The sequence below is a fragment of the Caretta caretta genome, chromosome 3, assembly GCF_965140235.1.
Source record: "Caretta caretta isolate rCarCar2 chromosome 3, rCarCar1.hap1, whole genome shotgun sequence".
Taxonomy (NCBI): domain Eukaryota; kingdom Metazoa; phylum Chordata; order Testudines; family Cheloniidae; genus Caretta; species Caretta caretta.
Genome location: NC_134208.1, coordinates 201837280 through 201861305, shown reverse-complemented (window position 1 = coordinate 201861305; position 24026 = coordinate 201837280). Strand labels below are relative to the sequence as shown.

At 44.9% G+C, this 24026-nt stretch overlaps 1 protein-coding gene and 1 long non-coding RNA gene across 14 annotated transcripts in view; one reads left to right on the top strand and one right to left on the bottom strand.

The window, feature by feature from the left end:
- The window catches only part of PLCB4 (phospholipase C beta 4), a 330863-nt gene extending 324370 nt beyond the window's left edge, over positions 1-6493 (top strand). For 9 of the 11 annotated variants that reach the window (XM_048842554.2, XM_048842557.2, XM_048842551.2 and 6 more), the window contains 2 exons: positions 1427-1463; positions 4729-6493. In XM_048842554.2, the coding sequence (XP_048698511.1) occupies positions 1427-1463; positions 4729-4817 (126 nt within the window). In that variant the 3' untranslated portion in view covers positions 4818-6493. The remainder of the gene's footprint in view (positions 1-1426; positions 1464-4728) is intronic. The other 2 variants (XM_048842550.2, XM_048842552.2) reach the window with 1 other exon arrangement.
- The window catches only part of LOC125633378 (uncharacterized), a 30797-nt gene extending 7075 nt beyond the window's left edge, over positions 1-23722 (bottom strand). The window contains exons 1-3 of one of the 3 annotated variants that reach the window (XR_012667881.1): positions 23655-23722; positions 8853-9067; positions 8004-8119 (exon numbers count right to left, since the gene is read on the bottom strand). This is a non-coding gene — a long non-coding RNA (uncharacterized LOC125633378). Of the gene's footprint in view, positions 1-8003; positions 8120-8852; positions 9073-22275; positions 22506-23654 lie in introns of those variants that run through there. The other 2 variants (XR_012667880.1, XR_007355584.2) reach the window with 2 other exon arrangements.
- Positions 23723-24026: the final 304 nt, after the last annotated feature.

Sequence of the window (24026 nt, the reverse complement as noted above, 5' to 3'; positions counted from 1 at the left end):
CATTCATGGTCAGCCCTGTCTGGAAATACCTCAAAAAAAACTTTTTTCTTCGTGTTTTGGGACTTCTGTTTCCAGTCCTGGATGGAAAATAGGGGTGAAAAAAAATGCTCAAAATATCTCAAAACCGCAAAAGCTTTTGGTGTGGGTCCTGTTCTAAAAATTGGTGACAGTTCCAGGGTTTTATCAGAACCAGTTTTCCCTTCGCTGGTTAAAATACCATGTTACTTTCTGCTGGTGAAAAGAAGAAAATTTTCTTGAAAACTGGCGGTCATCTTTAAAAAAAAAAAAATCAAATTTTATTCCTGGTGGAAAACTCTTTTCCTGAGTGGTTCCCCCTGCTGAAAGGAGGAGCCAGCAGAGCAATAATTATCATACAAGCTCAATTGCCAGGTGGGCCTCAGTGAAGTAGGAACTCAAGGGTGGACTATGCAAGCACAAACCCAGTAAGGTGAGAGAGAACTGAAGGATGGATGTAGTGGCTGTCACCCTTCCAGGGTTATGAATTTATTTCCTACGTTTTTCACTAAATTTTCCAGAACGTGAACTCTGCTGATAAAGCACATGCACTGTGCTAGAATGACTTCAGGGAGGTATAATGTCCACCCTAGTTGCCACCTCCACCATCTAGCACAAAATGGTCTGAATCCAGCGATGTCCATCATGTACACACATCCAATCAAAGTGCACAGTGTGAATACATGAGAAAAAATATGTAATTGTGCTACACTGACTGCAGCATTGCTGCAACCTGATTGGTTCAGACAATTCCCTTGCAGTGTAAATTGTACTAGTTGGTAAAATAATGTATGAAGATATAAAAAGATTAAGGGCCTGATCCAAAGCCTACTTAAGTCAGCGAGAGTCTTTGGATCCAGCACAATATAAAGACAAAGGACAGGAGTAGGGCTGGGCTTTTAACTTAAACTTTGTAATTCCTTACTTTTGAGTATTTGATTTGTCATTCTTAGAAAGTTCCCTCACTGCTAATTGTTCTGCATGGAATTTATCATGCCGTTATCATAAAAGGCTCTGAGATGGATTCCGGTGTCACGCTTGTTTCCCACTGATGTAACTCCATGACTTCAGTGGATTTACGTGTGAGGAGAATCAGGCCCAGAGCACTGACACCTGGCTAGTGGTCATATGTATTCCAGTTAACTGGATCAAAACTTCTCAAGGTCTTAAATATCCCTTTCATGTCATAATGGTGGAGATACCTTTCATAGCAGATGTACAGTGCAGACTTAAGACACCTATGGGTGGAAACACTCTCCGACTTAACATATTAGGCACTCACATTTATTAGCCTTTTGTGTTATGTATTCTTTTCTTGCATTCATTCCTCAATCTAACTTCAGTTTTCATTCATTTTATTTGCTTCTTGTTGTATTACTCAATTTTGACATTATTATTTTTGTACAAACAGCTTTTGAAATCCTGTCATGCAGTGTCTCAAACACAAGGTAGGATTGATCTATAATAAGCAAGCTACTATTTCAATATGCTTTTCTTCGAAATTAAATCATTCTCATTGGAGCACTCTTTGTAAATGCAAGCACTGGGAAGTACTATTAACATAATGAACACACTGTTAATAATATTTATGCACACTAAATATTTAGAGTCTGACATAGTAACAGTATTTTATGCTTTAGCATCTCAGACCCACAGATACATTCTTATAATAACGAGGACAGGAAACTTAAAGAATGATTTGTATTGTTATATTATCTATAGTTAAAGAAAGACATGCTTGAAATTTTAAGAAGCATCTACTGATTAAGGATACTATTTTAGTGTTAACATATATATGACTAACTGCTAATGCTGACAGAGCGACAAAGCCAGATTTTCCACATATATTAGCATAAGAATAATAAAAGTAATGCCACACTAAAAATAGCTAGAAATATATTAGATAGCTAGAAATACTGTAGCTTTTTAGTGGCTAAAGAAAAGAGGCTTCCAGCTATTGTGAATCTGTTAATCACACTATTGTAGCTTTCCTGTTATAGCTTCCTAATAACCATCATTCATATTAACCCCTTCTCTCAACAGCAGTAAAATATTTGTGTTAGGTTTAAACATCCAGTTGTGGAATTTTGCCTGAATTTAGTGACCTGCTTAAATCTTCAGTCGATAATTTACTGGGATCCCATCCTCAAACCCAGTCTATCCACATCTACTGTAACTATACTGAGTTAGAGATAGATATTTACACAAAGAATTAATTTGGCTGGCAGCCAGCACTCTATCCTTGATGCACTCAGTCCTGTGAGGTACTGAGTGCCCTCAAATCCCATTGAAGATGAGGGCACACAGCGTCTTGCAGGATTGAACGCATAGGTCCCATTAACTAGGTGGATTCGTATTGACTCCAAGTACTTACTTCCTCCACAAAGCTCATCTATAATTATCCTGTTCATGTGTTCACTTCAGAATGCAGTGGCTGACCATCAGTTGATAAAAACAGGCCGCTTGGCCATATGGTGTAGGATTATTCTGAACTAAATTCACTTTACAGTTACGCCCTTCTGGCTAAACTAATCTGCAAAACAGTTACAGGGCTTTGCTCATGAGATACAGGATGGTCCAGTGGTAAAACCACTGGCTTAAGACTTGAGAGCCTTGGGTTCAAGTCTCTGCTGTGCCTGAGACTTCCTGTGTGACCATGGGCAAGGACAAGTCACCTCTGGCCTGTCTACATGATCATTTGGTTTGTGGCAAGCTGGGGTGTGAAACTACCCTGCTGAAACCTATTAACAATTCATTAATGTGCTTTGATCTAGTCCTATTTGAAATGAACTAAAGTGCATCAGCAGGGTCCACATAGACACTTAGTCCATGGCAGGCTAGTGTGGGTAGATTCACACCACAGCTTTCTGTGAACTGTATGTTCATGTAGAAAAGCCCTTAGTCTCTCAGTGCATCAGTTCGCCGTCTGTAAAATGGGGATACCATTACTTCCCTCCTCACTGGGATGTTGGGAGGATGAAGATTGTGAGGCACTCAGGTATTAGGGTATTGGAGACCACAATAACTTCAGTTACTGAGAAATAAATACAAGCTGTGTCAAAGAGTTTGCATTTTAGGTGGAATTTCATTCTCACTTGCAGAATTCACACACTGAGTGAACACAGCAAGTCAGTTCTAGTATTTCAGAAAAGGCTGTACACATGGATTTATTAATGTTATGTTTCCATATTTTCATTTAAAAATTATTTCTTCATTTATTTCAAACTTTAAAGTCATAGGAAGGTAAAGTAGGATTTAAATGCATTTATAATACAGTTGCCTTTGGTATTATCATATTTAGCTGAGTATACAAATGTGATGGTAAAATGCACAGAGCTAACTCTTCAGAAAGGGGTACATCTATAGCTCCTATACAAACCCACATTTACTTTGCAAAATAAGTGTGCATCTAAATGACTTTTTTGGACCTTCATTTGCCCAGTTTTACATCTGGAAATACCTGTTTGCATGCACAGAGTATGTAACTCCCTGAGTAGGAGCTTCTTTATTGATTTAGATAAAAAATGCCTATCCCATGTGGTAGGCACCTTTACAACTTATCAGAATACACAATTCACATAGTAAGGCAAATCCAGCGACCACTCCTCCCTGTATAGCAAAAGCAGAGTGGCCACTCACACTGGGGAAAAGATTGGCAGGTGGGAGACACAATGGTATTTTCAATCTTAAGACATCCCCTATCCTCAGAAGGCTGGCTGTAAAGATAGACTGGACAGCATATGCAGGTGATTTTGGAGCAGGATGGTAAGTGACTTCTGAAATTGAAGGCCCCTCGTGGAAAATGCACAGGTGTAGGTGCCTCCCCCCCACACTGTGAACTGAGGGGTTTCTAACCCAAGCATCTCGAAACTCAACTTTTGGCAGTACCACATGAGGACAGGGGGTAGCCTCTCAAGTCAGTAGGTCCCAAGCAATTTAGGGCATTAGAGGGTATGAATAACACCTTTAACTCTATTTACAAACCAAGAATGTGTATTGAAATATATTGCTTAATGAGTGGGCTACTACAATCTGTGCCAGCATCAGTTTCCAGGTGGATTCAAGGTGAAGCCCCATGTAGAGCACATTGCAGTAGCCTAATCTTGAGGCAACAAAAGCCTGGATGCCAGGAGCAAGGGGTACAGCCAAAATAAACAGCTAAAATCACTAAGCTAGATGAAGCCATCTTGGCCACCTTAAGGAAGAGGTCAACAATCTCTGCCATTAGTAAGTCCAATAATCATTCACACCAGTCATTGTCTTTCATTGGCCAGCAGAAAATGGGTCCAGATGACAGGTCGTAACCCTTAGTTTCCCAAGCAACACCAGTCCAAACTCAGCCAGGGCTGATATAGTGTGTCTCCAAGCCATTGTTCCATTTCCAGAGGCAGTTCAGTCAGAAACAGCATGATTTTCCTCCATACAATGTGAGGCTTTCAGATACATTTTATCATGTGTGTCTTTGAAAAGTGGCCCATAAATCCTAGGAATGTTGCCTTGTATTTTGTAACTTATAAGTACCAGCAGAAAAACAACAGCCATGTTTGAAAATATGCAGATTTTTTCTGAGAGGGGGAGAATGGTCACGTCCCTCCAGCGTTCATTACATATATTCCACTCAGATACTATTGTGCTGAAAATGTATTTGATTTTGAACACAAGCTTTTAGTATGATACTCTATGATGAAACAACATGATTGTTTTGGGTTACAGGCAAAGGAGATGCAGCAGATGGTGAAGCTGGAAGCAGAGATGGACCGCAGGCCAGCAACAGTAGTCTAAAACTACAGCATGCAAACTGAAGCCAGGAAAGCCAGTATCCGTAAAATTCCAACCATCATTGCTGAGGAGGGAAAGTGGGCTTTTTTGCTCTTTTCCATTCTGTTTCAACCAACTGTAGACACAGACCACCACGTCTTAAGGTTTTGCATATTCCTTTTGAGTACTGAAATTCCCTTATTGAGCAAAACACTATTAAAAAGAGGCACATAACATCTTAAAGCCCAGTCCTGTACTCCCTGCTCAGGAAACCTTCCATTCATCTCAAGGGGTGTTTTTTCCTGTGTCAGGATTGTAGGCTCAGGGCCTTAAAATACAGCACCATGTTTCTTTTATTTTAACATAAGCTCAGATGGGAACACAATCATAATCAAAACAACATGCTATTTACCATTTTTATTCTCATGCTTGGTATGTAATTGGTTTAGCCCCAATCCTGCAAGATGCTGTGAGGTAGGAGGCACTCAGCAACTCCTGCCATCAAGCCTTTTACATGGATCTGCTACTAAATAATAATTTAAAAAATCATCCGCTTCATCTGACAGATGTCTCTTTTGGTGATTTTCTTCCTATTGCGCACACATTTTTGAGCTGCAGAGAATGCATATATTGGAAAGTACAAATATCTGTAAACTCATCAGCAGAATTAATACACTGGGATAACAGTGATTTTGCAAGATATTTCCACATTAAAATGTCTTCAACAAGTGCCATATCAACTTTATCATTCCTGAAAGAAACAGACATCCTGTAAAAGTTCTTGAAATGGTAAACATAGTAGAAATACATTGTTCTGTGCCAAAACTAATCAGTGCTCTAAGGTTAAAGGAATTATGTGTTAGGCACTTTAAGAAAAGTTTACATCATCCATTGCTTGTATAGAAATTGCATTTTGATCTTGTTGCTGCAGATCCCAGATATTATAGTTCATTGTATCTTAAAGATTGTTAAATGACTATTGGCAAAAAGTTTGTAACTGTGAAAATGTAAAAAGTATTTATACACTTCAAATCACAATATTGTAGAAAATCACCTAAATGTTGCCACGTGACAAAATTAGTAAACTGAATTACTAGAAATATGTCTGCATGTGATACAATCACCAGTTATGACTTTAATGCCAACCGTATGACCACAGTCATTCTATTAGTCAATAAATACAGATTAAACGTATGTCACCAAATATTATTTGATTAATTCTGAAGACTTTTAGCATAACAGGACCTATATATATATATATGTATATGAATTATGTGGGCATTCTTGATACTTCAAGTTCTAGTTAAAAGAAAAGTACATAACTAATTTAATTTTACACAAAAATATTTATGCAGATTTTCAGAATTTCATATCAGGAATAACCTTTTTATGTCTGTTAGATATGAAAACAATTTGCTACAGTGTTAATTTGCATGTTCTTAAAGCCTACTGTAGTTATACTGCAGAACAATGCATGTAAGCATTCTGCTTGGAGTTTGCCCATGCTGCCAATACAAAGGAGACTGCATGGAAAACTGGTAGTTTAGAACAAATCAGATTACTGATTTCATTATACTAAGCACCAATTAAGTTGTTGTATATGCTTGTACAAACCAATTCTACATATTCCTATAAACAAATTAAATGAAGAGAGATTGTTATGGTCAGTTCTGAGATGAAACTTTCAACTTCTCTAATAAAAACGTAAAAATAAATACAATACTCATCACTGTGATCAATTTATACAAGTTTCATGATATCCCTGTTTCAAAATGAAGTGCACAGTGTAAAGTATCTACCATAAATTCTTGTAAAGGTGCCCATACTATAAACATACTCATACCACTTCTTATTTGTTCAAGGGATTCTTATTTCAGTTATTTTAAAGGTTATGAATACTGGGCTAGCTTCATAAAGGGATTTAGGCACATAAATCCAAAATGTAGATCCTCATGAACCCTACTCAGCAGCTGCCTAACCTATTGGTGCCTAAGTTTCTGCTAGTAAAGTCCCCTGTGCACCTATATTTCTGCCGATGGGTGATGTTAGTGCTGCAAAGTGTTGTTAAGACTGCTAAGTTGTTAACGCGGCTAGCGAACAGAGCGTGCAGCATACTGATTCAGCGGACCCCAGTGATGTTCGTAAAGAAAGACCACAGGCTTGGTTCAGTGGCAAAGGCCCCATAGGACCCACAGGTAGACTAACACAAGTACACCTGCGACAGTGGTGCCGTTTCAATCAGCATAACATGACACTGTCCCCTAGACCAGCACAAAGCTGCCCCTCCTATGACTGCTCCTTTTACACATCGATGTAAACAAGTTACATATTACACTCCAAATGTTGTTAGTTATCACCCTAAGCCTTGAACCTGCTAGTTTGAACAAAACATCCTTAACTGTTATCCTGTCAACCCCTCCTTATCTTTGAAGGGTCCACATGTTCTTTTACATCTCTTTGGAATGCGTTGGTGTAGTTACTTGAGAGATCTGTGTGTTTTTTGTACCAGAAGAGATCCACATGGCTAGTTAGTGTACAGCAGGCTAGGGCGGAGTAGATTCACACTTCCAGTTTGCCACAAACTAAATGTTTGTCTCAACATGCTCCCAGCCCCCTCTCTTTCTTTGCCAGCTCCATGGGGTTACGTTACAAATATTTACCAGCTACATCCCAGGATATGACGGTTTTGGAAATTTTCCCTACATGCATAAATGATCATTTGATATGCATTACCATTAGGACTCCAATGCTGGATTTACCACAGTTGCCTTATGTCTGCTTGTATTCATGCTTTAATTCACACCACTCTAGTCAAATCTGTTCTGATGTCATTTTCTTCTATGAAGAGCAGAATTTACTGCCGCTTCTCTTGGCACGGAACGCTCACACCCTTCTTAGAACTGTCTCTCTCTCAGTTCAGGGCAACTGCACCTGTATCCCCCCCTATGGTCTAGTATGGGCGCCTAGCTTCCAGCTCCCCAGCCATTGCGTCTCCTGGGTGGAGATGCATCTCTCTCCCTTCTGACCAGAGTATTTTCAGACTGAACAGTTCCATATCCCCAGCAAGGCAGACTGCCTAAATGGCCAGTATCTGCACTTTGCTTTCTCTTCAGAGACTAGTAACAGAGTAATCACCAACCATTGTTCCCACGCAGCTCTTTCTAAGCAAACACACATTTGAAGCATTACAGCAACAAAGAATTAAAAACAAGGCATGCTAATAAGCTTACCAGAGATCACTCCCAACTCCAAAAGAGGCTCTGGCGGGTGAGCACTCCTTCACATGCCACACAGGGGTTCTTCTGTGGCTTCAAGTTCATAACTCCACTTTGGGCCTTTGAAGAGACTGTAAACAGGAAATCAATCAGCCAGTGAGTGGGTTTCTGCTCAAGGCGGAGAAGGCCTTGTCTACACTACACATTTGTGTCTACAAAAATCAGTTTTTAAACGATAAAACAGTGAAGGTGTACACATTAAAATGCTCCTCCTGCCAATGTAATTCCCCTGCTATGCTGACATAATAAAACCACTTCACTGAGCAGCACAGAGCTTTTTGCAACATAGTTATAGTAATGCAGCTTCAGTGTAGACACCTCACTAGCTTATGTCACCCTAATTGGCCCCCAGGAGGTGTCCCACAATGCCCACCACTCTGGTCAGCGGTGTGAACTCAGCTGCCCTGATGGCACACAGGTATGCACCCCTCCCGTGTCCGTTTGCTCTACATGCACAGTTCACACAGCATCATCCCAGCTGATCATGCCGGTTTTACACAGCAGATGCACTCCCACGTGGAATATGCCGGAGCTATTGGATCTGCTGAGTATACGGGGAGGAGGTTGTGCAGTCGTGGTTTTGCACCATCCATAGGAATTCCAGTACATACAGGCTAATTGCTAGTGGCATGCAGGAGAAGGGGGACACAGCAGTATCATGCTAAAAGTCAAGGAGCTGAGGCAGGCAAACCAGAAGGCAAGGGAGGCCAATCATTGTGGTGCGTCGCCAAAGACATGCTGCCTCTAAAAGGAACTGCACGCCATCCTCGGCAGCAACCCCACCACCAAGAGCCCCCAGGATACCTCGGGGGGACTGGAGGCAGCAACCAGCAGCCTCAACGCCGATGAGGAGGTGGAGCTGGAGTATGAAGTGGAGCACACGGCAGGGTCGTCCGGTGGCGCAGTGAGTCAGGACCGCTTTTCCACTCCAGAGAGGTCTCGTCAGTCCCCGCACTACAGGCCTGACGCTCAGAATGCAGAAGAGAGGCGCTCCAGTAAGTGCTCATTTTGCTTTCATACTGCACTTTGAGAGAAGATGGGGCTCTTATGTATGTTGTTATATGGTACAGGAGGGGCAAGGGGCAGAAATTAACTCCATCTACGTGGTGGGGCCACGGTGGACAAGTTTGTTAATATACACGGGTACATCCCTGGAATCCTTCATAGTGATCTCTAGAAAATTTTCCTGCAGATAGTCTGTAGTCCTCTGCCGAAGGTTCTTTGGGAGACCTGCCTTGTTTCTCCCCCTGCTGTAGGAAACTTTGCCTCACCACCCAGCAATTATTTCTGCAGACACCAGAGCGACACATTAGTGAGTGGTATACAGAGCCAGTCTGAAGCCACACACATGCAAAAGATGCATCCTGGGTTACCCTTTGGAGTCAGACGTGGGGTTCAATTACCCTGTGGAAAAGGGTACCAAAATTCAGACTAGGCTCCCCAGTCACTTATAGTAATTCCCTTCGCAAACCTTCCTTTGTCCCTTCTTGCCCATCCCTCCCTCCCCAGGAACTAACCATAACTGGGACTCGTGCTGACCTGTGTGGTAGCCAAGGGACAGTGAGAAAGAGGTGTGTGTAGTTTTTGTGATTCACGGCTGTGAGTGCACTCACAGTACTGTCTCTGTTCATTGTTTCTTTGGTTTCTGCAGATGTGCCCTTGAGAACCCACTCCCCCACACCGGTGGAACATCTCCATCAGATAAGGCAGAGAACCACGAGGAATAAGGAGGATATGTTTTGCAAAGTGCTTCAGTCAACAGATGCAGCACATAGCAAAACAAGAGATTGGAGGGAGACAATTAAGGAAAGACTCAGGCTGGATAGCCTGGAAAGGACGCAGGGCCAGGAATGGATGATAAAGCTCCCAGAGGGCCAGATAGAGATGTTCAAGTCCCTCATTAGTCTGCAATCTGAGCATATCTGTGCTTGGCTCCCCCTCCAGCCACTACAGAACTCTAGTCTATGCCCACCCCAAACTCCCCCACCACATTCCTCACGTGTTCCCCGTCCCTCAGAGTACCCCGTGCACTCCACACCTGGAGACCGGTTTTCCTACTAAAGCTGGAGTTACACCCAGCAGTGAGAGCCCTAACTGCGAGACTGTTCCTCATTTTCATGTCCCCTGTTTGACCAAAAGTTCGTGTTTTATCCCATTATTAAACTTGAGTCTCTTGAAATAAAATGAGTCTTTATCTGTGACATATACACATTGCTTAGTACTAACATTAAAACACAATGGCTATAGGTAGGAATATTTGCTCCTTGCAATTAATGCTCAGGAAGCAAGCACTATGGGGTAATTCATGGTGGCAAGTAAACATTGCCTGGCTGAATGCATCACATACAGTAACATTACTGTGAATCATTGTCAAAATGCTCCTTCAAAGCCTCCCTGATTTGAGTAGCCTTCAGCTGCACCCCTCTAATTGCCTTTGTATCTGGCCACTCAAAATCAGCAGCCAGCCGATCAGCCTCAGTGGTCCACCCCTGATTTGCAAATATTATGGAGAGTACAGCTGGCCACAATGACAATAGGAATATTTTCCTCACGGAGGTCTAACCAGCCAAAAAGACCACATCAGCGATCTTATAATCAGCCAAAGGCACATTCAACGGCTAGGTTCCCCATGTAAGGCTTCATGAGCCAGGGGAGCAAGGAGTATGCAAGGTCTCCAAGGATCACTATGGGCATCTGCACATCCCCCAGTGGAATCTTCTGGTGTGGAAAGAAAGTTCCAGTGTGCAGCTTTTTATACAGTCCAGTGTTCCGAAAGATGCATGCATCATGCACCTTCCCTGATGACTTTGCTTTGATATCAGTGAAACTGCCCCAGTGATCCACCAGTGCCTGCAAGACCATGGAGAAGTAGCCCTTTCATTTGATGTATTCCGTCATAAGATTTTTGGAGGCCAAAATAGGGATGTGCATTCCATTTATCACCCGCCACAGCAAGGGAATCCCATTGCTGCAAAGCTATCAATTATCTCCTGGACATTACTGAGAGTCACAGTCCTTCGTAGCATGAGGCCATTAACGGCCCTACACTTTTGCATCACCGCAGCCCCCATGGTGGACTTTCCAACTCCAAACTGATTTGCAACTGACTGGTAGCAGTATGAAGTTGTCAACTTCCACACAGCGATCACCACTCACTTTTCCGCTGCAAGGGCAGCTTTCATTCTGGTGTCCTTGTGTCGCAGTGCTGGGGTGAGCTCCGCACACATTTCCAGGAAGGTGGCTTTGCACATCCAAAAGTTCTGCAGCCACTGCTCGTCATCCCATACCTGCATCGCAGTGCAATCCCACCACACAGTGCTTGTTTCCTGAGCCCAGTACCAATGGTCCACCATGGCAAGCTGTCCCATGAATGCCAGCAGAAATCTTGAATTACTTGTTTCCATGGCAGACATCACCAAGTAACTATTTTACAGCTCATGAAATAATGCAAGAGCAGCCGCATTGTGTTCAGAATGGTCAGCAGCTCAGGATCCATGCTGTGAGGCAGAGATGGCAGGCACACAGTTTACAAGGGCTGCTGAAAAATGGCATGAAACAAAGTAGGAAGCCCATGGAATGATGGGACAGATGCACTGCGATCCGTTCCCAGAACTCCCAGCGGCAGAGGATGGGAAATTGCACTGTGCAAGAGCAACAACTGTGGATGTGCTCTGCTGACACAAGGAGCATTGTGTGGACGTGCTCCATCAATGTCATTAAAGTGACTTACGATCACTGACATAACTTAAGTCGACTTAACTCTGTAGTGTAGATATGGTCTAACTCTCCTTTCACCTGCAGAGGTGTTAACTGCCCTCTTCAACTTGAATGGTCTCTTAAAACATGCATAACTCTTATGTTCAACAATCTGTTCCACCTTGTATTTAGCTTTGACACTCTGAGTACCTTTCCCAGACCTAAAGAAGAGCGCTGCGTAAGCTCAAAAGTGTGGCTTTCACTCTTAAAAATTGGTCCAATAAAATATTACCTCACCTACCTTGTCTGTCTAATGTCCTGGGACTATCCCAGCTACAACTACACTGCAAACATGTGAACTGATGTCAGATCCTTGAAGACTTTAATGAAGCCAAATTCCAGAGAGCCGCAGTACAGATCCAACATGGAGTCTAGTTGCAACTATGTATTTTACCTAGATGGCTTTCCATTGTCAATGTGGTCTCTGTACACACTGGTACTTGTATCTAGACTGCTGAAAGACTGATAAAAGGAAAAAAACATTTTCACACAGTGCACAAATAGCCTTTGGAACTCACTACCACAAAATATCCTGGCGGCCAAGTCCAAAAAAGATTGGGTGAATATGCAGAGTTACAATGACAGGGATTAAAAGCAGCAACACCCCCCAAAATAATTTAAAACAGTTTAATTCTCAGGCAATAAGCCCTCCTACAACTGATGGAGATAGGAAGAAACTTTCCTCATAAACCCACTGACAACTTTTCCTGTGCTCTCCTCTGAAGCATTGTTGGAAACAGGATAACAACAATTTGTATTTATATAGTGTCTTAAATATTCAAAGGACCTTGTAATCCCCAAATTACTATTTCCATGTAACTGGTAGGGAAACTGAGGCAGAAAGATTAAAGGTAAGATTTTCGGAATAGTCTATGGGACTTGAGAAGCCTGACCCCCATTTTCAAAACTGACTTAGGGCCAGATTCACAAGGGGAAAGCAAAGCTCAGCATTGCAGTGCCTAACTTTTAGGCACGCAGTGGAACTCACAAACCCAGATCTAGGTGCCCAGGCTCCCTATACAATACATGAGGTGAGTTAGACACCTTAGAATGGGATCCACAAAAAGTCAGAGTGGAGAGCCACCTGAGCTAGCCCATAGCCAATACCAAGGAGATGGGTGTGTCCTAAGCCACGTCTCTCAAAGACAGTTAAGTGCCTGGAGCGGACGGGAGGTGCTCAGCTCTGCTCGGGATTCACAGCCAGCAATGCTCTCCTGGAGTCAGGTACATAAGCCATTTCTTGCAAGAAAGGCAGTAGTAAACCCAACTCTACCAAGAGCTGGGGAGCAAGGATGGCCTCCCCTTTAACCTTTAAGCCACTGGTTAGGTTACTCACTGAGGATGTGGGAGACCCCTGTTCAATTCCTCCCTGTGCCTGATGAGGGGATAGGATTTGAACAGGGGGGGTCTCCCACTGTACAGATGAGTGCCCCAACCACTGGGCTATGGGCTCTTCTGATGTGGGTTTCTCCCCTCCTGTCAAAGCTGTTCCACTTTGTGTAAATAATTAAATATGCAGTGGGCCAGAGAGCATGTGAGAATGACTCCGTAGTCCACTGCTTAGGGCACCCACCTAGGAGGTTAAGAGACCGATATTCAAATACTTCTCCTCATCAGGCAGCTGGGAGAAACAAACTGGGGTCTCCCACATTTTGGGTGAGTATCCACATTGGGCTAAAGGTCCTCCTGCTTCCTTCACATTTTGTATAGTCAGGCAAGCTCTTAGCACACCTACTGGATCAAGCCTTGCAGGCAAGATAAGTAGGGCAATGCCTATTTTGAGAATCCTGCTGAGGCTTAGGCAACAGATTGGTGTCTGAGCACCTGCCTGAGGCAGCAGTGCACATGCCCAGCAGCAGAAACTTAGATGCCTCAGGGACTTTTGCAGCAAACAAATTAGGTGCTTAAGGAATTTAGGTGCCTCCAGAGTTAGGTGACAGCTGAGCAGTGGTTTTGTGAATGCCAGTGACACCTACATCCATTTGTGAACCTGGCCCAATGCATCTAAGGCCCTTTCTACGTAACCTAGAGGGACATGTTCAAAATCACAGAAGGGATTTTTCCCCAGATCACGTCTGTGGCAGAGCCTGGATTGGAATTTGAGACTTTTTGACTCCCAACCTTGTGTTCAGTCCATCAGGCTACAATTTCTAACTGGATGGATTCGATGCAAACAGTTTTAAACCCATACTTAGTATTTATAGACTAATTAAAGGATGGTGAGCAAGGCTGATAAAAAGAGGGAGTCAGTCAGTCAACAATGATGTATAGCTCCATAAAAGAAGTCAGCTTTGAAGGATGACAGCACCCCCAAAAATATTAACTTCCCACAATAAGACATGGTTAATTCTAGGTGTGCTTAAGTCATCTATTTCTTTGATAATCTGTTCCATGTTAAATGTAAATTTGAACATAAGATAATATATATTACATATATAATTCACATTTTAGGCTTAAACTGGCATTTTTACTGCCAGAAAATGGTCAATACCTTCTACAACTACCAGAATAACCTATGAAAGGACCTTCTGTTCCTCAACAGCCAAATGATAAAGCAAGTTCACTTTTTCATAATATTATGCCCTGGGCTCTGAGGAGATAAATAACCTTAGTAAAACTCAAAAAAGGGAACAGAGAAAATTTGAGCCAGCTAGGGGCCTAACTACAGTATGATCTCACAATGGAGTAAACCTGGAGTAGCTCCGTTGAAATTAATGGACTTCCCCCACTGCAAATCCAGTATAAATGAAATCAAAATCTGGCCCCAACTCTCTAAAAGCACCTTAGAAATGACACCACCAGACATTAGAGAAAATTTCTCCCCAGGGATGACATGTGGCAGGTGCAATTTCAGGCTCATTGCATTTCTTTTGGAAAAGTATGTGAAAATTAGGCTCCAATGAGAACTTAGCTTCAACCTTAACATGGGAGAGATAACAAGTCCCTCGGGCATATGAAAAAGCAGGAATCATAATACTAAAGAGCTTAGTTAGAAAGCTCTTGGGAGCAAAAATGCAACCAAAGAATTTATAGACAGTGAAAACTGTTCAAGGTTTGCATGGAGAAGGAGTAAGAATGGGTCCCTGGAGTCGTAACTGAGAGAATAAGCAAAAGCAAGAGCTAGTACATACAAACAAAACCTGAGGCAGTTTCAATAGCAATTTAATCTGTATAGAGACTGCAGGGACTGGACCTTAACACTAGGACCTGGCAAGTTCCTTGGATAATCAGGGCAGGCAAGGAGGGCTATAGAGGAAAGGGATGTCTTGAGAGGATGCTTTTCTATATGGAAAAACCCTTTTATACTCTGTGCCTTATATGCTATGGGGATTCAAGGGTTATTAGGTCTCACTAAAGCTGTTGGTATGACCACAGATAACCTCAGCTCCCTGATATGAAGTCAGCCTGTGATGAGCCAATGACATTACAATAGTGGCTGATTGTGCCAAGACCATTGGGATGGAAACATTCTGTCCCACAGAGCCCCATTGCTATGAAGGAGTTGGAGGCTGACTGGGACTGTGCTGTTGAGAGTGAAGGAATGAGGAGGCAAGGAATGAGAGGACTCCACTAACTATGACAATGTGCCGTTTACTGGGGAAAGTCCTGGGGTCTCCAAGGGAAGATCAGGAAGATGGAGGGCCCAAATCAGGACTTGCAGTGACGGCACAAGCTGGGATAGACTGAAAAATAGTCACCCTTCCAAGACCCAGACTTGCTCATTTGAATCCCCAGAGAGTTTATGTCTGCAATTGGAAATAAGATGGAGAAGCCCTCCAATGGGTCTCATTAACACAGCCAGTCTCTGCACAATAAGCCAGTGCAGGATGTTTCTCTGAAGCGTATTATCCAAGACTTAGTTCTACTTTGGATTTAAATGCTCCAGACAATGGGGCTGCCAACTCTTCCCAGGCCCATTTCTCCCACCCCTGGATGGCCATTGCTGAGGCATTCCCCTACGCAAACTCCCTGCAGGGCAGTGCTGGGCTTCTTCACACACACCAAGTGTTCCTTGTCTCTTGTTTTTCATGTCATTCCCAGGGACCAGATCCAAGGCCCATTGAAGTGAATGGAAATACTCCTCAGTACAGCTGAATTCCAGGCAGCCATGGGCACTGTTTCACAGCTTGCCTCTTATTCTCCCATTTCCAGTCAGTTCCTCGGCACTGCTCAGAAGCAGTTCTAAGACGGCGCCTGCATGGGCTGTGTTCTCTCTTTCTGGGCATTGATTTTTAAGACAAGAGTACCAATGGCTCCCTGCGCTGATGAGCCACTGAGCCACAGGACGACGAGCAAAGAGCCACAATCAAATTGGCAGGAGTAGCTGAGTGCTACTCTGGTAGGCATTTGGCTGGCAAGAGCTCAGCACCAACAGGTAAGTGGACATTAACTTGAAATGTAACTGAGAACGTAATTTTCTCCCACAGATAAATGGATAATGACTGAAATCGTGCTGACAGTGCAATCAGCTCCCACCAGTAAGTGGACAATGACTCACCCTCTTACAGACAAGCTGCCAGGGAGCCCAGCTCTCTCGGGCAAGTGGACGATGATCCCCACTGTTACAGACAAGTGGCCAAGGAACCAAGCTAAAACAAGCCAGTTGCTGGCAAGCTCCTTGCCTCAAGCCACTGGCCAGTCATGTTTACACCAACCAAGATTTCTCTTCAGTAAGATATCATGGGCCCAAGACAGGGGCTGGGCCAGCCCAGCCGATTGCAGGATGGAGCCTACCTTTGTCTCTGTGAGCCACTGGACGATCAGCAATTGCCTATGGAGCTGCACTTGAGCTGGCAAGGGCAGTAAAGCACCATTCTGCAGGGTGTTGGCAAGCCCAGTTCCAACAGGCAGGGGGGTGGCAAGACCAATTCTGACAGGCAAAGGGCCCTGGCAGGCAGGGGAATGGGTTAGGAACATAAGAATGGTGTGACAGACTGTACCCCTATATTCATCCTTTTTATAAGACAGTGATAAATTTTGTTCAAGGTACGCCTTGTGAGGTATCATTTGAAAACTCAACCTACTAAACATTATTGTCCAGGTAAAATATGTGGATCAACATTGTATGCAGAGTTATAAGATTCTACTGTATGACATTGCTGTAACATGCTCCAAGTTTAGAAAAGCAGGCACAAACCAGTTCCTCAGAAACAGAAGACAACCAACACTTTAGCCAAGTGTCAACAAAGACAAGTAGACCATCACCTACTTAAGCAGCCAGTCTTCAGCAGGAAGAAGGGTATAAGCAAAAACTTTACTGATTTACAATAGAACAAGTGGGGTTTCCCATGTAAACAGACTGGCAGTCACCTGAACCCCAGCTGGAGATAATCCTCAAAGGGGGAGAAAGGTATAAGAAGAGAGAACACCTCTCTCCTCCACGTCTCTCTGCTCATGGCAGCAATAACGCCTGAAGAAACATTGAACTGGGGGAGGGTTCCTGGCCTGGAGGCTTCCAGCCAGTAAAGACTGCAAAGAGCAAGTGCTAAATTTAATTTAATAGCTTGCTAAATTTGGTATTCGTTTGCATTTTATCTTTTTATTTTCTTTGTGACCAATTCTGACTTTTTTCTTCATTACTTGTAATCTCTTAAAATCTATCTTTCTGTTGTTAATAAACTTGTTTTACTGTTTTATCTAAACTAGTGTGTTTGGATTGAAGTGTTTGGGGAAACTCCACTTGGGATAACAAGGTTTCTGCATATCATTTTCCACTGATGAAATGACAAACTTTATATGAGCTTGCATTGTCCAGTAGAGATCTGGGTAGTACTAGACGCACATTTTATGGGGAAGGTCTGGGACTGGAAGTGTGGTGGTTATGTCGCCCTCAATGTAATTTATGAGTGGCTGGCCAGAGCATTCAAGGAATTCAGCTGGGAATGACTTTGCCTGCCAGAGACTGTGTATGAACTGGTCAGGAGTGGTGGTTCTCGCAGCAAAGCAGTGTAAAAGGCACCCCAGATTGGAGAATTGAGGGACACAGCTGTTCAACAGTCCACATTGTACCCTGGGGCATGTCACAAATGGCAATACTGGGTCAAACCAAAGGTCCATCAAGCCCAGTAGCCTGTATTCCGACAGTGGCCAGTGCCAGATGCTTCAGAGGCAATGAACACAGCAATGTTGAGGGATCCATCCCCTGTCATCAAGTCCCAGCATCTGGCAGTCACATGTTCTGGGTGTCCCAGAACATGGTGTTGCATCCTCAAGCATCCTGGCTAATAGCCATTTATGGTGAATTCTCCATGAATTTATCTAATTCTTTTTTTTAACCCATTTATACTTTTGGCCTTCACAACATCCACTGGCAATGAGTTCCACAGTTTGACTATGCAATGTGTGAAAAAGTACCTGTTTTAAACCTGCTGCCTATTAACTTTAGTTTTGGTTTTATACACTGCTATCATATCCCCCGCTCCCCCTCAGTCATCTCTCTTCTAAAATGAACAGTCCCAGTCTTTTTAATCTCTACTGATATGGAAGCTGTTCCATACCCCTAGTCATTTTTGTTGCCTTTCTGTGTACTTTTTCCAATTCTAATATACCTTTTTTGAAATGTGGAACTGCACGCAATCATCAAGATGTGAGCGTATCATGGATTTATATATTTCCTATCTTATTATCAATCCCTTTCCTAATAGTTTCAAACATTGTTCGCTTTTTTAACTGATGCTGCACACTGAGTGGATGTTTTCAGAGAACTGTCCACAATGACTCCAAGATCCCACTCTTCAGTGGTAACAGCTAATTTAGACCCCATCTTTTTGCATGTATAGTTGGCATTCTATTTTCCAATGTGCATTAGTTTGCATTTGTCAACATTGAATTTAATCTGCCATTCTGTTGCCCAGTCACCCAGTTTTGTGAGATCCCTTTATGACACTTGGCAGTCAGCTTTGGACTTAACTATTTTGAGTAATTTTATATCATCTGCAAACTTTGCCACCTCGCTGCTTAACCCCTTTTCCAGCTCATTTATGAATTTGTTGAACAGCACTGGTCCCAGTACAGATCCTACTCTTTACCTCTCTCCACTGTGAAAACTGACCCTTTATTCCCACCCTTTGTTTCCTAACTTTTAACCAGTTACTGATCCATGAGAGGGGTTCCCTCTCCTCCCATGACTGTTGACTTTGCTTAAGAGCATTTGGGTCTTCTTCAATAAAACGTTTAATCCTCATTACAACAAATAAATCCTTTTTCCTAACTACCAGTTCTTCCCTCCCCAAAACCAATTCAGACCTTACACAGATAGGTTTGCATTTTCTCCCATTGTTACAGACAGGCTGTGAGTGAGCTCAACTTACACGGGTAAGCAGACAATGACTTCAACTATCATGCACAAGCTTTCCGTGAGCTCAGCTCCTACAGACAACTACAGGTTGAGTTGCCATGATGCTGAGAGTCCAATCAGCTCCATCAGGTAAGTGGACAATGATTCCAGCTTTTAAAGACAGGATGGCAGCAAGCTCAGCTCCCACAGATAAGTGGACATTGATTTGAAATGTTACTGACAATGTAATCCTGTCCCACAGGTAAATGCACAACGACTGAATCACCTTGACGGTGCAATCAATGGACAAGATACTCACTTTTTTAGACAGGCTGCCAGGGAACTCAGCTACCATGGCAAATGGACAATGATCCCCGCAGTTATGGATAAATGCTGAAGTCAGCCAGATGCTGGCAAGCCTCCTGCCTCAAGCCAGCAGCCAGTGATGTTTACATTGATCAAGATTTCTGTTCAGTAAAATGCTGTAAGCCCACAACAGGAACTGGGCCAGCCTGGCAGGCACTGGACAGAGCCTGTCTTTGTCTCTACGAGCCATGGAACGATCAACAACTGACTATGGAGGAAGCCACACTCAAGTTGGCAGGAGTGGTTCCAGCAAGCCCATTTCCAACAGGCAGGGGGCCCTGATAGGCAGGGGAACAAGTTCTGCCTCGATAAATCATTTAATCCTCCCCCCCCAAAATAAATAGTTTGCCCTACAAATCAATTCTTCACTTAAATGAATTAATGCTGCTCCCTCCCCAAACCAACTGTCATCTCACGCAGCTAAATTGACATTTCCCCCCCCCCCCATTGTTACAGATAGACTACCAGGGAGCTCAGCTCCCAGAGCAAGTGGATCTGCATTCTGCTCTCCTATTTTAACAGACAAGCTGCCAGTGATCTCCACTCCTGAGGGCCACCAGGCAATGATCCCCATTGTTACGTATAAGTGGGCAAGGAATCCTGCCAAAACTGGTCGTTTGCTGATGAGTCCCCTCCCTCAAGTCACCAGCCAGTGACTTTACACCAAAACCAAGATAGTTCTTTGGCAAGCTGCTGTCCCACAACAGCAGCTGGGCAGGCACATGAGGGCACCTGACTTTGTCTCTATGGCCATGGAACAATTGGTGATGGACTATGCACCTAGCTCAAAATGGCAGGGATGGTCAAGCACGGCTCTGCTGGGTAGGGTTCTAGCAAGCCCAGTTCTAACAAGCAGGGAATGGGTTCTGTCCAGGTACATCGCTTAATCCTCCTCCTCCTCCTCCCAATAAATCATTTGCTGTAAAAAGCAGTTCTTCCCCTAAGTCAATTAATTATACCCCCCTGCTCAAAACAACTCACACCTCATGCAGCTAAGTGGACAATGACTTCAACTGTTACAAACAGGTGGACAGGGAGCTCAGCTCCCACAGGTAGGTCGTATGTTGACTTGCAATATTACTGATCTTGTAATCGTCTCCCACAGGTAAAAGGAAAATGAACATATGCTGACAGTGCAATCAGCTCCTACAGGTAAATGACCATTGACTCCCAGTGTTAGTCAGGCTGCCAATGAATTCCACTTCCACAGGTTAATGAACAATGATCCTACTGTCACAGACAGGTTTCTAACGAGTCTGCTTCACTATCAGGGGTGCTCAAACTAGGGGCACTGGGGTGTGATAGCACCTCTGGACTTGAAGTAGTAACAACAAACAAATACATGGTTTCTGTTTTCAGCGCTTCCGCTATACAAATTGTTCTAATGCACCTGTTCACCAGGCCTCAAGCCAGAGACAGCTACACCAATCAAAGGTGTCATCCCTTTCAAATCAGTTTCCTGAGGCTCAAGGGCTGACATCTAGTGGGTGTTCCTTAAAAGTTACTGCTCATGGGAGCTCTGTGAAATGCTCATCTCCCCAGAAAGTACCTGTCGCCAGGCAGAGATCATTAGTGACCTAGGATGATCTATTTCAGAGTAGCAGCCGTGTTAGTCTGTATCCACAAAAAGAAAAGGAGTACTTGTGGCACCTCAGAGAATAACAAAATTTATTTATAAATTTGTTAGTCTCTAAGGTGCCACAAGTACTCCTTTTCTTCTTAGGATGATCTAGTGGATAGAGCCCAGGCTCAAAGAATTTCAAGGATAAGATTCAGAAGGGCAGCAGGTGTGTCTGGTACAGTTCAGGAGTGGGAGAAATAGAATCAGGAAGCAGAGACCCGTTTCGAAGGAATAGTGGATCTTGTTGGGAGTGGGGAGGTGCTGTGCCCATCAGGGAGTAAGGGGAAGAGCTGAAAAGGTGGAGCCAGTCTAGTATGTTTTGGAAGAGGAGTCGAGAAGGGACAAGAAGTCAGGGGGGAGAGGGGGATTGGAGAAAATGGGGAGTGGAGCTAGTAGTGAGGGTCCTGTGCAAGGAGGCCATAGGTAGGTCAGATTCACATTGACTGATGTGTTTTTCCTTTTTATGATGTTTTTCTTCAGTAAAGTGCCATGGACTCTCAACAGCAGCTGGCCACCCAGCAGGCACAAGAGAAAGCCAGAAGAGAGGGATCTATAAAACTAATGCCATCTCCTGGAGGAGGAGAGAGAGATGGATGGTGTCTTTTTGGGACTAGGCAAGGCTGTCCAGACAGAGGAAGAGAGAGCAAGGGGCAATGTCTGCCCTGCACCAAAGTCTACCCCTGGAGAAAATTCATGTAGTAGTTGGACAGTGTCCTCATGCCAGAAACCTTTGGGGAACTACAAGAGAACTAACATCCAAACCAAACTGTTACAATGGTGCTCAGCAACTTTTGAGAACTTCCAACTGAAACTGTGTCTCTGTGGTCACTGCACCACCAATTCCCAGCTCCTCATGCCAACAACAACAAAAATTGCAATTCTTTGAATATTAAAGCTACTTCGTAAAACAGTTTTCTCTTCAACTACATCTGTTCTTGTTCAACCTGAACTCTTCCCTTTTGCAGGTAGGTGTTAATTTTTGATCTCGGTATCTCAGATACACATGTACCTAAGGAGGCAGAGGTATGATGTTAAACAGTGTTGTTTAAACTAAAATTCTCGTGCTACATAAGGGAACAAATAAAACATGGTTAACTTTTCTATACAAATGTTTTAACACAGTGTGTCTGTTTCATCCAGGATTTGTACTACCCCCTACCCCATGGTATATGAGAGTCTAGCATTGTATAAATCATGTACCCACATACCTGAGCTCTTGCTCTTTTCCCTCTTTTGGGGAGCTGATAAGATTTCTGAGAATCCCATTTCTCTCGTTCTCTTAATTCCTATCCTTCTCTCCCTCTGGGAGCTCTGGCCCAGCCCAGCTCAGCCTGCGAGGAACTGAACTCTCCTTTCTGCAATATGGCTTTTGCTCACCGTGTGGACTGCTTACTCCCCTGACCTCCTTCTTTGTGTAGGTGGCTCCTACTCTGCCCCTCACTCCCTGTTCCTCTGAGCCTGCCCCTCCCTGTTCCTGCCCCTCCCTGTTCCTCTGAGCCTGCCCCCCCCATTCCACTGAGCCTGCCCCTCACCCCTTCCTGCCTCCCCTGTTCCTCTGGGGCTGCCCCCTCTTCCTGCCCCCCCCCGTTCCTCTGGAGCTGCCCCTCCCCCTCGTTCCACTAGGCCTGCCCCTCACCCCTTCCTGCCCCCCCCCCGTTCCTCTGGAGCTGCCCTCCCCCCCTTCCATTGGGCCTGCCCCTCACCCCTTCCTGCCCCCCCCGTTCCTCTGGAGCTGCCCCTCCCCCTCGTTCCATTGGCCCTGCCCCTCACCCCTTCCTGCCCCCCCCCCCGTTCCTCTGGGGCTGCCCCCCCCCCCCGTTCCTCTGGGGCTGCCCCAGGGTTGCCCCTTCTTGCCCCCCGTAGGCCTATGTTCCACTGGGCCTACCTCTCCCCCTTTCTTGCCCCCCTGTTCCTCTGGGGTTGCCCCTTCTTGCCCCCAATTCTTGCCCCCTGTGGCCCGGGCGGGGCTGCCCCGCCCCGCAGAAGGCTCCGGGGCAGAGCCAGGGCCGCAGCCCAGGCCGGAGCGATGGCGCACGCGCCGCCCCGGGGCTGAGGACACGCGCCAGCCCCTCGCGTGCCCGGCAGAGCGTCCGGCTCGTGCCCCGGCCCCGGCCCCGGCCCTGCGCCCCCTGCAGCCGCGGCTCTTGCGTGGCGAGTCCTTTCCATGCAACTCACCCCAGCGCCCGCCCCAAGGGGGGTGGGGGGGACCCACCAGCCTTAAATAACCCTCCAGCCCCCCCCGGCGCAGCGGGATCCTCCTCCCGCCGCTGCCTGTGCACGAAACGGCCTGGGCCGCGAGCCCAGAAATTATTTCGGGCTCGTTGCGCTGAATCCCTGACACGGGCCCTGTGCCCGCGATTACTCGATTTGTCAACTCCCTGGCAACCCTCTGTGCCCACGCTTTGCAATTCCCACCCCCCTCGCAGCCACACCCCTGGCCTTCAAGTCTCCTCTCCCCTTCAGTCTGGGCCCCGGCCCCAGCCTCCTGCGCTCGTGGGCAGTTCCGCTCTCGGCTCACACGGCCCCCGCGGGCGTCGCTCAACTCCCAAATGTGTTAATGGTGGCCTGCCTGTATTTTTAAACTGACCGTGGGCAGGACAGTCCCTGCATGAGCATTACCATCGCTCCAGAGGGATTGCAGCAAGCACGGCGGACGTTTCTGCGTGGGTTATTACCCTACTGCGGGCAAACGCGGGAGTTAACTCCGCCCCGGGGATGCGTTTACACCGGCGTGGAAGTACCTCGAGTTGAGGTTAAAGTAAGCTAGACCGATGTGATCGCCTGAAACCAGTAAAACTGCATCTACGCTCGGGGTTTGGACGAACTGAACTCTATTGCCAACTGATACAACTAAAGCGGTGTAAAATGTGTGTGGAGAGAAGCCCTGAGTGAAACTAATACCTGGTGTGCTCTAATTTTGTGTATTTTTATCTTCTGGGCCTGAGTCTCCCTTGCCTTG